This window comes from Sceloporus undulatus, chromosome 5 (assembly GCF_019175285.1).
Source record: "Sceloporus undulatus isolate JIND9_A2432 ecotype Alabama chromosome 5, SceUnd_v1.1, whole genome shotgun sequence".
In the NCBI taxonomy this organism is placed as follows: Eukaryota; Metazoa; Chordata; class Lepidosauria; order Squamata; family Phrynosomatidae; genus Sceloporus; species Sceloporus undulatus.
In genome coordinates this window covers 127522716-127538572 of record NC_056526.1, presented here as the reverse complement: position 1 = coordinate 127538572, position 15857 = coordinate 127522716, and the positions used below count along the sequence as shown (strand labels likewise).

Genomic DNA, 15857 nt, shown 5'->3' with positions numbered 1-15857 from the left:
GACATATAATATATCCTCGGGGAGTCAACAAAGCTTGTTTTTTTAAATAATAATAATAATAATAATAATAATAATAATAATAATAATAATAATAATAATAGTAATAATAATAATAATAATCAAGTACTTTTTGTGGTTATAACAACCAATTAAAAAGGTACAGGGGGCAGTGCTCATCTCCATTACTAAGCCGAAGAACCAGCATTGTCCAAAGATTGCTCTGATAATAATGTGGCCAGCACGAATGCACTGAAAGCTGCTTACTTTCCCACCAAAGTGGTACCTATTTATATACTTGCATTTGCATGCTTTTGAACTGCTACATTGGCAGAAGCTGGGACTAGTGACGGGAACTCTGCCGCACTCGGGCCTCGAACTGCCAACATTTCAACCTTACAATCATCAGAATTGGTGTCTTAACCACTAAGCCACCGCATCCTGTGACCAATTAGCAACCTATTAGCATACATTTTATTTAGAAAATCATTTGAATGTGAAAATACCAATTTAAATCAATGATTTAAAATCTTGGTTTTTCAGAATGACTTAAATAATGTATGTTATGTTTTGACTTAAATCCATCTGCCCTGGTAAAACTCTTATAGAAATACAAGTTGAGTATCCCTTTCACATTCTGAAATATGAAATACTCCAAAATCCAAAACTTGTTGAGCTACATACTTATACTGTATTTGCAAGGTTAGAGATGCAAATATCTGTGAAACGACGGGAGGTGTGGATTCGCACCAAGCACTACACTTGGATTCCCACCACTTCTCAGATCCTCATTCTCTCTCCAGTCTCATTATGTCTCATTATGTTTATGCAAATACAGATATTTCTAAATCCAAAACATGGAACACTTCTGGTCCCACGAATTTTGGATAAGGGATACTCACTCAACTTATATAAGAATATGCTGAAGCATGTAAGGCATGTTTGCAGATAGGCCAAGCATACTTCCCCGTGACTTGTAGACACAATGTATTATTAGGTGTGTGAACTGGGAAGGTACAAGCAGGTGGAAGAGATTTTAAGGATGTCTTAGGACATCTATGCTTTTATAACAATGTATCTTATTTCCAATAATAATTGGCCTATGATAGTGGTACTCAAACAGTGGGGTGGGACCACCCAGGGGGGGACACAAGATTCTCAAGGGGGAGACACAAGACCGGGAAACCCTGATCTCGCCTCCTCTTACACATAAAATTCACATATGTTGGGTTAAATATTGAATCTACTTAAATAAAGTTGTTCTAATTTGGAAATTTTTATTTCCTTATAAAATGTTAAAATATGAATATACCTGAATGAGCAAATGAAAATATGCACATTAAATAAACAAATATTTTTATTCATATACTACACTGACAGGAGGATGTGATGTCTCCATGTAGATGTAAAGGTGGAACCCAAGGGTAAAAAGTTTGAGACTAAAAGTTTGGGACTTGCATAAATAGTGACAAATACATCAAATTCATTTCAACAGGTTTATTCTAAAAGGATGGACATTAGAGTTGGCTCTCCGCCCCTGAAAAGAATAGAATTTCATCATCTAGCTCTTGTATCTACCAATTTCAGGCACCTTGAAACTAAGAAGTAACATAAAACATTATACATTACAAACAGAATAATCTGTTCTTACCTTTCTCTTCGTCTATTTTGAACACTCCAACACCAGATCCATCTCTTATCGAGTATCTAATTTCACCATCTCGTCCTGTATCTTCATCATAAGCAGACACAGTCATCACTGAAGTACCAATGGGAACATCTTCATTTATAAAACCCTTATCCACAAAGTTAGGAAAGCGCGGAGGGTACAAATTTTCATTGACATCAACTACTTCAATCTCAACATAACAAGTAGAAGACAATGAAATTGGCTTTCCCTTGTCTTTTGCCCGTACTGTTAGATTATACACTTGCTTCCTCTCAAAATCCAGTCCTTGTACAATACGGATTGCTCCACTGAGTTTATCTACATCAAAGCTTCCATCCCCACCATCCAAAAGACTGTACCGCACTTGACCTGACTGGCCTACATCAGGATCATAAGCTTCCAACCATGTGATAATTGTTCCTTCTGGAAGATCTTCTCGAATTTTCACACGATAATTTGATGGAATAAATTTAGGAGGATTATCATTGACATCTTCCAAAGATACTTTCAGCAGAACAGTTGAAGACATCTGTGATTCTTCTTTTGCTTGATCTCTAGCTTGTATTTTCAGAAAATATAGAGGTTGATCTTCACGATCCAAGGGTCCTATAACTTTTACAATACCCGTTACACTGTCAATAGAAAACTTATCAGTGTCTGTAAGAATCGAGTACCGTACTTCCCCATTAGTTCCTATATCTTTATCTATGGCTTCTATTTGGATTATTTCTGTATTCAGATCCTTGTTTTCACTCACATCAACAAAATAGCTATCCTGTAAAAATTCTGGATGATTGTCATTGGCATCTAGAACTCTTATATCTAAAAGATGCCAGTCAGACTTCTGTGGTATTCCAAGATCGTAAACTGTAATATTCAATGTATATTTATCTTTGACTTCTCGGTCAAGGGGAGATAAGATTTTTAGCATTCCTGTTTCCATACCAATGACAAAGCTGCTATCATTATTTCCTCCAGAGATAGCATAGACCAACTTTCCATTGAAACCAGTGTCAAGATCGGTGGCATTAATAAGTAGGATGTTGGAACCTACAAATAGGTCTTCTTTTACTTCAATGCTACTGGGAAGACTAGTTGCAAACTGAGGTGCATGCAGATTTACAGAATGAGTGTCAAAAAATGCATCCTCAGCTTCACCCCGCCCATGTAGTTTATTTGCCTGCAGGAGCTTTTCTGCCAGCATTTTGGCTACACCAGTCTCTTCACACTGCAACTTTACTGGTTTGCGGCTGGCAACTACAGTAATGTTAATATATAAGGGTGCTGCAAAGTTTTCTCCATCTGTAGCAGTTATTCTCAAGCTATGAAAAGATGTTTTGGCACCTATGCCATCTACCAATGAGTGTTTCAGGGAAAGAACTCCAGAATTTGGATTTAGAGTAAATAAATCTAATTCATTTCCAGATACAACTTGGTATTGCACCAACTGAAGCTCATCAGCATCAATAGCAGACACCGTTGTTATTTGTTCTCCAACACCAAGTTCCCTGGGAATTGTTCCCTCACAATTGATTTTCTCAAATAGTGGAGTGTTATCATTCAAATTATTTAGAACTATAGTAACAGGGGCTTCAACTTCTCGCCGATACGGTGTGCCCCAGTCAGATGCACGAACTCTCAGTTTATAGACTCTTGGCATCAATTCATAGTCCATGCTTTCAGAGGTACTGATAACACCAGTGAAATGGTTTATCACAAACGGAACAGGGTTTACATTTGCAATACTATACGTCACATAGCCATTTTCACCTTCATCCAGATCTTTTGCATTCACACGCATGACACTTGTACCTACAGGAACATTTTCATCAAAGGAAGCTCTATAAGACATCTGGGTAAATTCAGGGGAGTGAGTATTCACATCTATGACTTTAATCACTACTCTTGTAGATGCTTTTCTGTCACTTGTCATAATGTCAAATTCAAAATGGGATGCATATTGTGCTTTTATGGGATCTAGAGTAGCAATAAGGCCAGTGTGAGGGTTCAAGTTGAATCTGACTTTGCTTGGTACATTTTTAAACACATATTTCAAGTGGGAATATGTAGGTGAAAATTTTACCATAACCACAGGAGTGTTTGGTGGGGCAAATTCACTTATTTCAGCTCTGTAAACCTCCCTTTCAAAATGGACTGGCCCAAACCTAAACTGGGGAGATGCTACATGAATTACTTTTACAGAAGAAAATTTTGGAGGACTCCCTTTGTCTTTAGCTTGCAGAGTAAGATTATAACCAAAGGGTTGGCTCTCCCAATCAATACTACCAACAGCTTTGATTTTATATTCTTTTCCTCCCGGGAAAGTCCTCACAGCTCTGAACTGCTCTAGTGGATCTCCTGCCACAATGCTTAGAGATGCTATCTCTCCATTTGAACCATGATCCCTGTCCTCAACAATTACAACTGCATATGCTGGATCCTTGTCCAGCTCTGATGGAGATAAAGCAAGGGCTGTAATCACCGGAGCATACTCATTAGCTTGCTCTATATGAACAGTTAATCTTGCCATGCTACTGATACCACTGCTACCGTACAATTTCATGCCACGATCCACAGCAAGGATTTCCATCTCATAGATTTTTGTTTCTGAATAGTCCAGTCTGCCAGTTAAAACTACCACACCACTTGTTGGATGTATAGCAAACATATCTGTCCTCTCTTTAAAACTGTAATAAAACTCCCCATTGGTTCCAATATCAGCATCTGTTGCGCTTACTCTTGCAATGCTGGTCCTTATTGCTGTATTCTCAGGCAAAGATACACTGTAAGAAGTTGGAGAAAACAATGGCCTTAGATCATTTGTATCCAATACTTGAACTCTTACTTTTGTGCGAGCTTCTGCATTTGTGTTCTTCTCTGTTGCTTTAACAGTTAATATATAGTGGTCTTTTACTTCTCTATTAAGTATAGCTGTGTTCCCTCCTTTGGTCCGTATTCGTAAAAAGCAAAAGTCTCCCAAAAGATGCTCTTCGGCTTTGAACAAGTTCTCATTGTCCCCAGAAATTATTTTGTATTTTATATCCCACAGAGAGTTTGTGATATAAATGCCCATTTTTACTGGATGTCCGACATAGGTCTTGACTGCAGAGTTTTCATATACAGTAGCATTGTAGTGAAGTTGAGTGAACTGCATTGGCAATGTGTGGTCCGGTCTTGGATTTCCTTCACCATTTCCAAAATGGTGCACAAGCAGGAGGAGAAGCAGCACCAGCAGCATGGTGAAATGGCTCTCCATGGGGACAGTTTCCAAAAACCTAAAAAATGAAAACAGTAATATTAATCAAGGGGTTTGGGGCAGAGAAAAAAATCTTAAAAATAAGAACACTGCATCTTAAATTATTTATAGTCATCTAATTCTAAACAGCATCTCAACTGTAAAATGTGATAAAACCACTGAAGGACTATTTCAACATAAGTTGCACAGACAAGTGAAAACCCTCATCAGTTTCTCTAAACAGTTGAAGCTGCTATCCTTACCAGAAGGTAACTGGTTTTGACTGTCCAAAAACTCACTAAACATTTGTGACTACAGGAAGATGGGAAGCTGCCTCATACTGAGCCAAAAGACTAATTCAATTCATTCAGTATTATGAACTCTGACTGGTAACAGCTCTCTAATGTTTCAGGCAATATTCTTTTCTAGGCCTACCTTAAGATCCCAGGTATTCTCTCTTGTGGTCTCCCATCCAAGGACTAATCAAGTCCAACCCTGCTCAGCTTCCAAAATCAGATGAGACTGGATGTAGTTAAGGTGGCATGATGGTCGTCTAGACTCTGCCCATCTCTAAGCATGAGGGATTTGTCCATGCCTCTCTGCTTCACTTCTGAGGAGAAAAGAATAAGAAAAGCACAATCAAGGATAATGTCCTGCTATAAGCTTGTATCCCAAAAAGAAAATGAAGGAGCTTTCATGTAAACAAAGGTTCATGCCTGGAATTGGAGAAGAGAACAGAAAATTCCCTTGAGATTCAGTCCACATAACTGTGGAGATAATCCCCTTTCCTCTCTCCAGCTCCAAGACTAAGAGGAAGACCAGGACCTGTCTCCTCATTTCCCTTCTGAAACTTCCAGAAAAATAATGACAAAACAAGAACATGCTTAGCACCAGTTAGCAAGGCTGGATCATGATTTAGTAAGTGGACATGGAACAAAACCATTAAGGAGTGAAACAGACGCCCCTTGCATCGACTTGGGGGTGGTATCAGAGAGCGGCATTTAGACACCACACACTCTGACAGTGGCCCCAAGCTGGTATCATGACACCTGCCCAACAACACAGCGGCATGGAGTTTGTACACCACCACACAAGCATTACAAAGCTGTGGCAGCAGTGGAAAAGCTAGCTTTTTGCTGGCTCAAAAATAAGCAGCATTTTGGCTACCTCTTTTTGGCCCAGCAAAAAGCCAAATCGGAGGTGCAACATGCGACTGCCACAGCCCCAATCAGCTTTCTCCAGGTTGGCTTGAAGCTGTCCCTTCAGGACCATCTGTTTCGGCCCTAAGTAAAGGCTAAAAAGTGAGATGGGCCAACAAAATCACATTACAGATATGTTTTTTCTGATACTTTTCAGTTTTGCAAAGGCAGACAATGGTGGCTACACCTCCAGGTAGCACAAAGTACTGTTGAATTGCCAGAGCAAATTACACACTTCTTCCCAGTGATGGCACTGGGGAAGAGGTATAGATCCTTGCACTAGACTTGCACTTGTGTAATTCATTTTCATTGGTGATACCCAGTACACAGAAAGCCATACAAATATTTTACTTGTTGCAACAGCTCAAACAGGGCTAGAAGACAACTCCCTAATTAAACAATAGCACTGTGGGATCATGGCTGAAAGACAATGTACCAAGTTTAACTAAACATGAACAAGACACCAATGTATACAACTACACACACACTGCAATGAAGTTTTTGAGAATTACTTAGAAATGTATCTATTCAGAGTGAAACATTTCCACACAGCTCCAGCTTTTTGGGGGGGGGACCTTTCCATTTTTCCGGCAGATGTAAAATACAGGGGGAGGGGGGGGGGGAGAAGAGTGCCTGGAAAATTCCTACTTAGAACAGTTCTGACAAAGGGTATGACTTTTCTAACGGATGGCATTACAAGAAGAAATGCCTTCCAATTTTTAAAAATAAATGAAAGCTTTGTTTTTTATTTCAGCAACCAATGTACTATGCTCTTACTCCCTAAACTAGCCTCAAACACAGCATTGTCCTCTAATGACAGATGCAATCCCTGTTCAATTCAATATATGCTGGCAGGTGCTTTAAATATTTACTGTACAGGTTCCTACTAAATGTTCATCAGCTTTCTGAGCACAGGTGACAAGCCATGAACAATATTCCACCAGATACCTTTAAACAACACAGCAATTTATATTACAGGGCCCAAACTCATACAAGACAAATCAAGGGCTGGCTCATACCTAAAGCAAATGAAACAACATTGCAACATCTCAACTATGGCAAGATGATATTTCCATTCAGGATAACAATGGATAACAAAGCCAGCTACCTGTAAGTGGACTAGATTGAGCCCTATGTTCTAATTTTGCATCTCAAATGCGTAGGGATCAATTAAGTGTGTGTGCTCAATAGCTTGGTTATCTGGGAAGTAGATAACTCCGATTATGCAACACCCAAAATGGATAGTAAAGTAATAAGCTATGGACATTTACAGTATCATTTGGCAGTTAGGATCTACCACTTTCCAATTGAAATCTTCAACAACAACAAAATGCACTTGTGTAAAGATATAAAGAGTAGTATAGAGGTTTGAACATTGGACTATGACTCTGGAGACCAGGATTCAAATCTCTGCTTGGCCACAGAAACCCACTGGGTAAAATTGGCCAAATCACACTCTCTCAGCCTCAGAGGGAGGCAAAGACCAAACACGCTCTGAACCAATACTGTCAAGAAAACCCCATGACAGGTTTGATTTAGGGTCACTTGAAGGCACACAACAGCAACAAAGAGGAAATAGTGAAAAGCTGACATCTGGCACTCTCTCTTCCTTTGCCACAGAGCAGCAGATGATACCATTGGTTCTTCTGAATGAAATCAGAGCAAAAGCTTCCAAAAGACAGCCTACCTGGAAGCCCAAAATAGTCTCCAGATATCTGTGTGTAAAAATGCACTTTTTGCACTGTAAGATGTTCACACAATGTCTACCTGTTTATCTACTTGATACAAACCTAAGCAAGTGAACGTTAGTCACTACCCTAGATAATCTAAGCACATTAGCTCTCATAAAACCCAAGTCTTTCTCCCAAGGCCATTTGAGTGTGAACAGAAAGACTAAATAGAGACTGATGACCAAGAGACAGGGGGAACAAAACCACTTCGCAGATGGTTTTCTCAACTCTCAGTTCTCCACAGGTCTCTCACTGCCATCCTCAAGATAAAGACACCTTTCGCTGGGCTTCTGGGCCACTGTAAATTGAGAAAACAGAACCCCCATCTCCTGCAGCAGAAGTGGGAATCCTGTGGTTGTTTTCACTGGGGGGCCTACCTGAACACCCCTCAAAGCTTCACCCAGCTAAAAAAAAATGTCAAAAATTAGAACTATAATTCCCAGAAGCTATGATGTCCTTTCAAAAAAAAAAAAAGCACAGCCCCACTAGCCCTGTTATACCCCACATCTCCTTCCCTCACAAAAGGGTTTTACAAAACCAAAATGAGTCTTCTAGCTGCTCCCATTTGCCCCCCCCCCATGGACTTCAGGCCTTCTCCACCTACACACTATGGAAATTACAGTACTTCCAGCAACCAGTACCTTACATGGATCTCTACAAGGAGGCACCAATTTCTCAACAAGGGCTGCATCTACTCTGTAGAAATAATGCAGTTTTATACTACTACCATGGTTACATCCCACAGAATCCTGGGATTTGTAGTTTTGAGAGGCACCATGAGGCTAAAGACCTTATAAAACTACAAATACCAAGATTCCGCAGGAAGCAGATCCCAACAGCTAGGTATTTATACTACTTGATATATATTTAAATGCCATCAACTGAAAGCAATGGTAGTCCACAATTTAGAACTGTGTGGAAGAAAATACAGGTTCTCCAGTATTGCATCCCCCACACTTCCTGGTCAGGATGATTCCTGACAACTTTAAATTTGGTGTAAAGTAAAACTAGTATTGCCATACACATTCAAACCAAAGATCATGGCTTAAAACAAATCCAGGTTAGTTAAACCAAGTGTGAGCAGATATTAAATAGTCTTTCTTGGTACATCTGAATGTTGTGAAGGAGATTAGTGTTTCCAATTCCCTCTGATTTCACAGTGGAAACCAAATGCCTTTACTCTAAAATGTCTTCAAGGTCGGTAAACTCAGTTCAGCTCTGATATTAAAAACAAATTCCAGACTCAAAATTCTTTAATTGTGAGTCAATGTCTTGTCCACCAGACTGTTTGATAAATTTGGGGATTTTGGCTGAAAACAATCCTACAAGGCTGAAGTCTGTCCACCCCCTTGAGTTAAACAACCCAGCAAAACAACGTAGAACTTGAAGTTGGCTTGTTTTGAAACTGACTAGTCTTTGCTTTGAACTACAGTCTCTGCTTCAACTATACACAGTTAATTTACTCACTGAATTACCAGCATATAAATAGGCATAAATAACAAGCCTTATTATATTCCTTAGTAAATGACTTTTTCCCTATAATAAATATGTTTACAACCCAAATTAAACCAGGAAAAGTCATTCTAACATATAGCAGTTTATTTTTTCCTATCAACAAACAAGATCAAACATAGTTCCTAATAAGCCAGAAGTTCTCCAGTACATTTCAAACCATTAAAGAGGTTTAAAAAACAAAAACAAACAAAAAAACACAAAGTGAACCTGAAGAAGCCTTGAAGCACTGGTATTTTTATAATTTATATGTTTGAATGGTACAATAGCTAATGTCATGTGCTAGTACTCTTCCTGGGTTCCTAGGCTAGTATCCTCTTGTGTACTTAAGCTGAACCCCCTGTGCTCCCACCAGAATCAGCAACTCCCTCTTCCTAGCAGCACTCTATGTCCCTTAAGAGCTTACTCTTAGGCTGCATCCACACTGGAGAAATAACCCAGTTTGGCACCACTTTTCAGCATCCTGGCTCAAGGCTATGGAATTCTGGGAGTTGGAGTGTGTTGCTCCTCTCCACGCCCACAACAATCTCCAGCTCCCAGAATTCCATAGCCTTGAGCCAGGATGCTGAAAAGCAGTGCCAAACCAGGTTATTCCTTCAGTGTGGATTCAGCTTCGGAAACCCTCTGAAGGAAGCTGTTCAGAATGCACAAAGGGCAGCAGGAGCAATGACAAGAGGAGGGAACACCAATTCTAATGGAAGCAGGAGGATCAACTTTAGTACCAAAATTAGATGCTGGCTTTAGTTTAACTAAAAGGCTAATGTAGGAATTGGCAGGTGTGATCTTCCAAATGGTTTTGGACTGCAAGCCTAATAATTCCTTACAATTTATTACGCAAGCTATGACCAACGTAGGTTTGAGTGTTGCACTAGGATTCCAGGAGACCAGATTCAGTCATAGAAACCCAATGGGTGACCTCAGGCAAGCCAAACCCTCTCAGAGGAAACATGCGGGGGTAGCTGTGTTGGCCATTTAACAAATACAAACAAAAATCCATCAGTGATACCTCTCTTGGCCAACCAAAATGCACAATGTCCTTTTTGCAAGCTTTTGAAGCTCCATGAGCTTCTTCATCAGGCAAAATGTTACAAACCAAACAGAAGGGGGGGGGGAACAAATGAAACAATTGCAGATGTTAGTCAGATAGAAGGTATTGACAAACCTCCACTCAGAAAATCTTGCCATGAAAACAATAAGGCAAGCTTGCTTTAAGTCTGAGCTGACTTGAAGGCCACATAACAACTGTGGCCAATGATACCTGTAGGACAAAAACATCTGGAAGCCCATAGCTGCCCAGTCCTAGGAGAGAAGCAGTTAAGTCTAATCAAATTGTTAGAAAAACCAGCTAGCAACGTGAATTCACATGAATATGCATTTCTAAACACACACATTGCAAAACAGTGCATACTATATATACAGAATACACCTATTTTAAAGTAATCTTTCTCACCCACTACCAAAAAGGGTCAGAACAGATGCATACATATGTTTTTCCACAAAATTTCAAAGGCTGTTAAGGCTATTACACAAAAGACAAGAAAGAAAACAGCATCCATGGGCACAGTCCTGTGTCCGTTTACTAGTGCCCCACTTTATCGAGTGAAGCCTACTCCTAAGTAAATGTGTATGTGATTACAGTCTAGCAGAGTTAACTTTTGCATTTTTCCTCCCTGCACACTCTACTCTGAACACTCTCCTCTCTTTATCCTTCAAAGAGAGGTTTAGGGTCACACTGTTGCTGACACTGCCAACAAGGAGAAGAAAGGAAGGGAAAGGAAACAGAGAGATCAAGGACACAATCTAGCAAGACTTAAAACACTTTGAAGTCCCACTGACATCCCAAAGGAATTTGGCTGGTCACTATCAGCCTCATCCAGCTGGGATTTTTTATTTCTTAATGGAGGAAAATAGACCTTACTCCAAGCCTATATCCCTACACAGACCACTCTACTCAATAAAAATTACTTCTGCATAGGACTACCCTGTTTTAAACGTACTTGGTGATGTCAATGGGGATTCAATATGTTTAACTTTGAGTGGGTGAAAAGTGTCAATTCTGGGGTGTGTTTTTTCCTCTCCCATGAGAAAAAAAAAGAACTCTCAGCTTATGGATATTTAGTTTATACTCTGTCATTATATTCTTAATGCATGTAGAGAACTGAGGCACATCTTCCCCTTAGGATACAATATTAATCACCCTCTGCTCTTCCTCAAGAAAATTTGAGCAGAGCTTTAGGAAGGGGGAAAATACTCACAATCCAGTCCAGAGTTAACTGCTCTCTCCTTTTCAACTCCTACTAATAAGGAAGAAGATAATTACTCTTCACTTCCTTCCATTTTTCATCACTTCAGCCAGGTAACAACAAATGGATTTCAAGAAAGATTGGGGGGGGGGGCATAGATATACCTGGCCCAGAGATAATAAAGGCAGCCAGATTGAAAGAACAACTGAGGAACAGAACTGCCACATGAATGTCTTAGAACAGCTGGAACTGGGGCCTTTTGTGCTTCAAAAGCAGGAATTGGTATCTCAGGGAGCTGTACTATGGTCCAAAACACACTGCAGAAATAATCCACTTTTGAGACTGCTTTAACTGCCCTGGCTCAGTGCTAGGGAATTCTGGGAACTGTAGTTTTGTGAGACATTTAGCCTTCTCTGTCAGAGAGCTCTGGTGCCACAATAAACTACAATTCCCAGGAATCCTTAGCACTGAACAAGGACAAAATTGGATTATTTCTGTAGTGTGTTTTGGACCCAAGCTTCATCCTGAAGGTAGAGATGAGTACATTTTCTTCTCACTGTGAGAAAATCTTTGAAAACTTCAGCCTATTTGCAATTCAGGATTTATTCTTCACATAACACACATGCAGAAAACAACATTTTCTGTATAGGAAACAGCATTTGTGTGTGTGGTCCAAAACACATTGCAGAAATAATCCACTTTTGAGACCACTTTAACAGCCCTGGCTCAGTGCTAAGGGAATCTTGGGAACTGTTGTTTGTGGCACCAGCGCTCTCTGACAGACAAGGCTAAACGTCTCACAAAACTACAGTTCCCAGAATTCTCTAGTACTGAGCCAGGGCAGTTAATGCGGTCTCAATGTGGATTATTTCTGCAGTGTGTTTGGGACCTATTATTTCTGGAGCCTAGTATATTTCTATGTCCATTTAAGGACTATGCACTTAGAGCCCCTGAACCATTTGCACAGGGGTTTCTTCATCCAGGAACAGTCAGGGCAGCCCCTGGCAGGCCCCCATCCAAGTACTTGACCAGGCCTCCCCCTGCTTAGTTTCCAAGATCACAAGGGTAGGGCTAGAGAACGCCATCTGGCCAGTCTTTTCCCACAACCTCCAGCCCCCTCCTTTCTTCCCCTTTCCCAGCATGGCTGGCCTCCTTGCTTTGCATTGTGGAGCTCGTGGCAGGAGGACAATGGCTCCAAGGCAGCCCTCCTGTTGCAGGAGCCCCCTTGGGACACATTGCCCAGGCGCCTCACCTTCCCCTCTCCTAGCTTTTCTTTTTTAAATCTACACACACACACACACACACACATATATATATATAAACACATGCATTAAAAAGGAAAATGTAAGTATATATAATAGGCACTAGAAAGGCAAAGGGGGGAGGGAGAGCCGAAAGACTCTAACTCACCTCCAAAGTCCAGAGTTGCTGAGGGAAAGGGCCCTAACCCAACTCCTTGCAAAGCTGCCTTCGCCCAGGTTGTTGAGGGAAGTCCCTCTCAGGCTCAGAAATCAAAGGATCAGCGCCCTTCCCCCAAAAGTAACTTTGCTTGTAGTGTGGCAAACGGAGGAGGAGGAGGAGAAGCAGCTGGCCGGTCTTGAGCCCGACCCAAATTAGGAGGCTTCTCCAACTCTCCAAACTTTTGGTGTCCCAAAGACAAGGCAAAGGAGCCCCTCTCCCTCTCTTCCAGCGCCTTGCCTTCAGCCCTTGCCCAGAGAGGGAGGCTTCCCAAAGGCAGGGAGAGGAAGGGACTGCAATGCAAAAGCACAGCCAGCCACCAGACTCTCCCTCGCCGCCTCTGCTTCTGTCTCTCCAGCCCCAGATTCCTCCGCCGAAAGAAGGAAAGAAGGGGGGGACTCCCTCCCTCCTTCTTTCCAGCCCCAAAACCGCCTCCGGAACTAATTTCTCTGGCATGAAAGCCTCCACCGCACTTTCCAGCGGCTCTGCGGCTCGCCACCAGCTGGCTCCGGCGTCCCGGCTCAGGGCTGTGGAATTCTGGGAAGGGGACTTGGCTGTGGCACCACCAAGCTCTGCAAATCCAAACTCTTGTGACTGAGCTTCCTAGCCCCACCTTTTAAAAAAAGAAAAAGGCTATGGTCCACCAAACACTCCGCAGAAACCATCCAGGGAAGGGGTTCTTTTATTCTGGCCCCAATAACAGAGAAGGCTAAATGACTCACAGAGCCACACTTTCCCAGAATCCCCTAGCACTGAGCCGGGGCAGTCCACACGTCTAACCCAGGATATAAAGTCCAAAAACACGCTGCAGGAATAACCCAGTTTGAGACTGCTTTAACTGCCCGGGCTCAATGCTAGGGAATTCTGGGAGCTGTCATTTCATGAGACGTTTAGGTCCAAAACACACTGCAGAACTAATCCAGTTTGAGACGGCTTTCACTGCCCTGGCTCAGTACTAGAGAATCTTGGAAATGCTAGTTTATTGTGGCACCAGAGCTTTCTGACAGAGAAGGTTAAATGTTTCGTAAAATTACAGTTCCCAGGCTTCCCTAGCACTGAGCCAGGTCAGCTAAAGCGGTCTCAAACTGGATTAGTTCTGCAGTATGTTTTGGACCTTAGTCTCCTCTGTCAGGACGATATCACACGACTGAAACTGGAAGTATAATCCAGTGTCATCCTGAACGCAATCATGCGTATTCACATTATTGCGCAAAAGGTTATCACATGCGATCACTGGCAGTCCGAGCGCAATCACACGTCAATCCACAGTTAAGTAAATTCAGTGAACTAGTGAAGTCACAAGTTTCGCACTCAGTGTGCTGTTGTTTGGTGTGATGTGCATGTCTCCTTTGGTCCTGGTTCCCCCCCCCCCATCTGGAAGGGGGGTTTCCCATGAAGCCACACTGCAATTCCACTTCAATTTTGCTTCCACTTGTCCTTCAGCATTGCTGGGGGGGGGGATGCTGCATGTTCTTTCACTCTTTCTTCCCGTCCCCCCTCCAACCTCTTTTGTAAATGGTGGGCTTCCTTGGCTCCTCTCTCTCACTCGTCTAAATATGCTATGCTCCAGTCTTCTGGAGTCTCACTGAGCATGTGCAAGGGTGCCAATTCGCATTTAAGAACCCACTGATGTGATGGCTTACTTTGTACTGGGTTGCATTTGGGGAGGCCACTACAGCGAATTTAAGGTGTGATAAGTAATCACGTAATTGCATGGATTTTTGAATTGACCTCACTATCTTCTCTTTTGAAATTGAGAGCCTTCTGTCCCGTTTGATAAACTCCTCAGAGAGCTGTGGTGCCAAAATAAACTACAGTTCCCAGGATTCCTTAGCATTGAGTCAGGGCAGTTAAAGCAGTCTCAAACTGGACTGTTTCTGCAGGATGTTTTGGACCACAGTCCCCCTGCAAGAGTCGATTCAGAGGTAGCGTGGCAGTTTGAGTGTTGGACTATGACTCTGGAGACCAGAGTTCAAATCCCTCCTCAGCCATGGAAATGCCACTGTGTGACCTTTGGCAAGTCACACTCTCTCAGCCTCAGAGGATGGCCATGGCAAAAAAAACCCAAAAACCCTGTGAAGAAACTTGCCAAGAAAACCCTGTGTTAGATTGGCCTTAGGTTCTCCATAAGGAGTAGGAAACAACTCAAAGGCTACACTGGATCCTCGACACTGAGGTAATCCCCCTTCTTCCAATAGGTCTCCTCTCCTGGGGCCTCAAGCTTGGTTCCTTGGAGTCCAGCCACACCTCCTTCCTTTGGGGGCCTGAAACATTGAGGTTTAATCCATGAGGGTTTGCGATGTCACAAATCTGAACAAGAGAGGGGTTTTTTTCTTTAAAAGAAAAAAAGGAAAAGAGGAGAAATGCTCCAGCCCTCAAAAGTTTTGCAGTTTCCACCCAGCCAGCCCTCTCCTGTCTTTGAAGCGACCTCCCTCCCCCCAAAACAAACTCCAACTCCCAGAATTCCATAGCTTTGAGCCAGACAGAGAGTTAAAGAGGTGCCAAACTGGGTTATTTCTGCAGTGTGGATGCAGCCTCATCAGTTCCCATCTCCCGTTCCACCTCCTCTTCCCAAAGATCCTAATCCTCACCGGAAGAGAAAAAGGGCTGAACTTTCTGAAACAGTTTCAAGGCTTAGCTACTTACTAGTAACAGTGCAATGGCTGCTGCCTTATGCTGAGAGACACCCGACTCCAGACAGGTCTTTTTGCTAACAGTAAGGCTCTCTCTTGGGTTTTCATTTTCCAGGCACGGCAGAAATAATCCGGTTTGATCTCACTTTAACCGCCATGGCTGGAACTCAGGGCAGGAAAC

At 42.0% G+C, this 15857-nt stretch overlaps 1 protein-coding gene across 1 annotated transcript in view; it reads right to left on the bottom strand.

Moving 5' to 3' along the window:
• FAT1 (FAT atypical cadherin 1) overlaps window positions 1–13519 on the bottom strand; it is a 144555-nt gene extending 131036 nt beyond the window's left edge. The window contains exons 1-3 of the mRNA XM_042467151.1: window positions 12996–13519; window positions 5337–5511; window positions 1649–4941 (exon numbers count right to left, since the gene is read on the bottom strand). Coding sequence (XP_042323085.1) covers window positions 1649–4922 — 3274 coding nt within the window. The 5' untranslated portion in view covers window positions 4923–4941; window positions 5337–5511; window positions 12996–13519. The remainder of the gene's footprint in view (window positions 1–1648; window positions 4942–5336; window positions 5512–12995) is intronic.
• Window positions 13520–15857: the final 2338 nt, after the last annotated feature.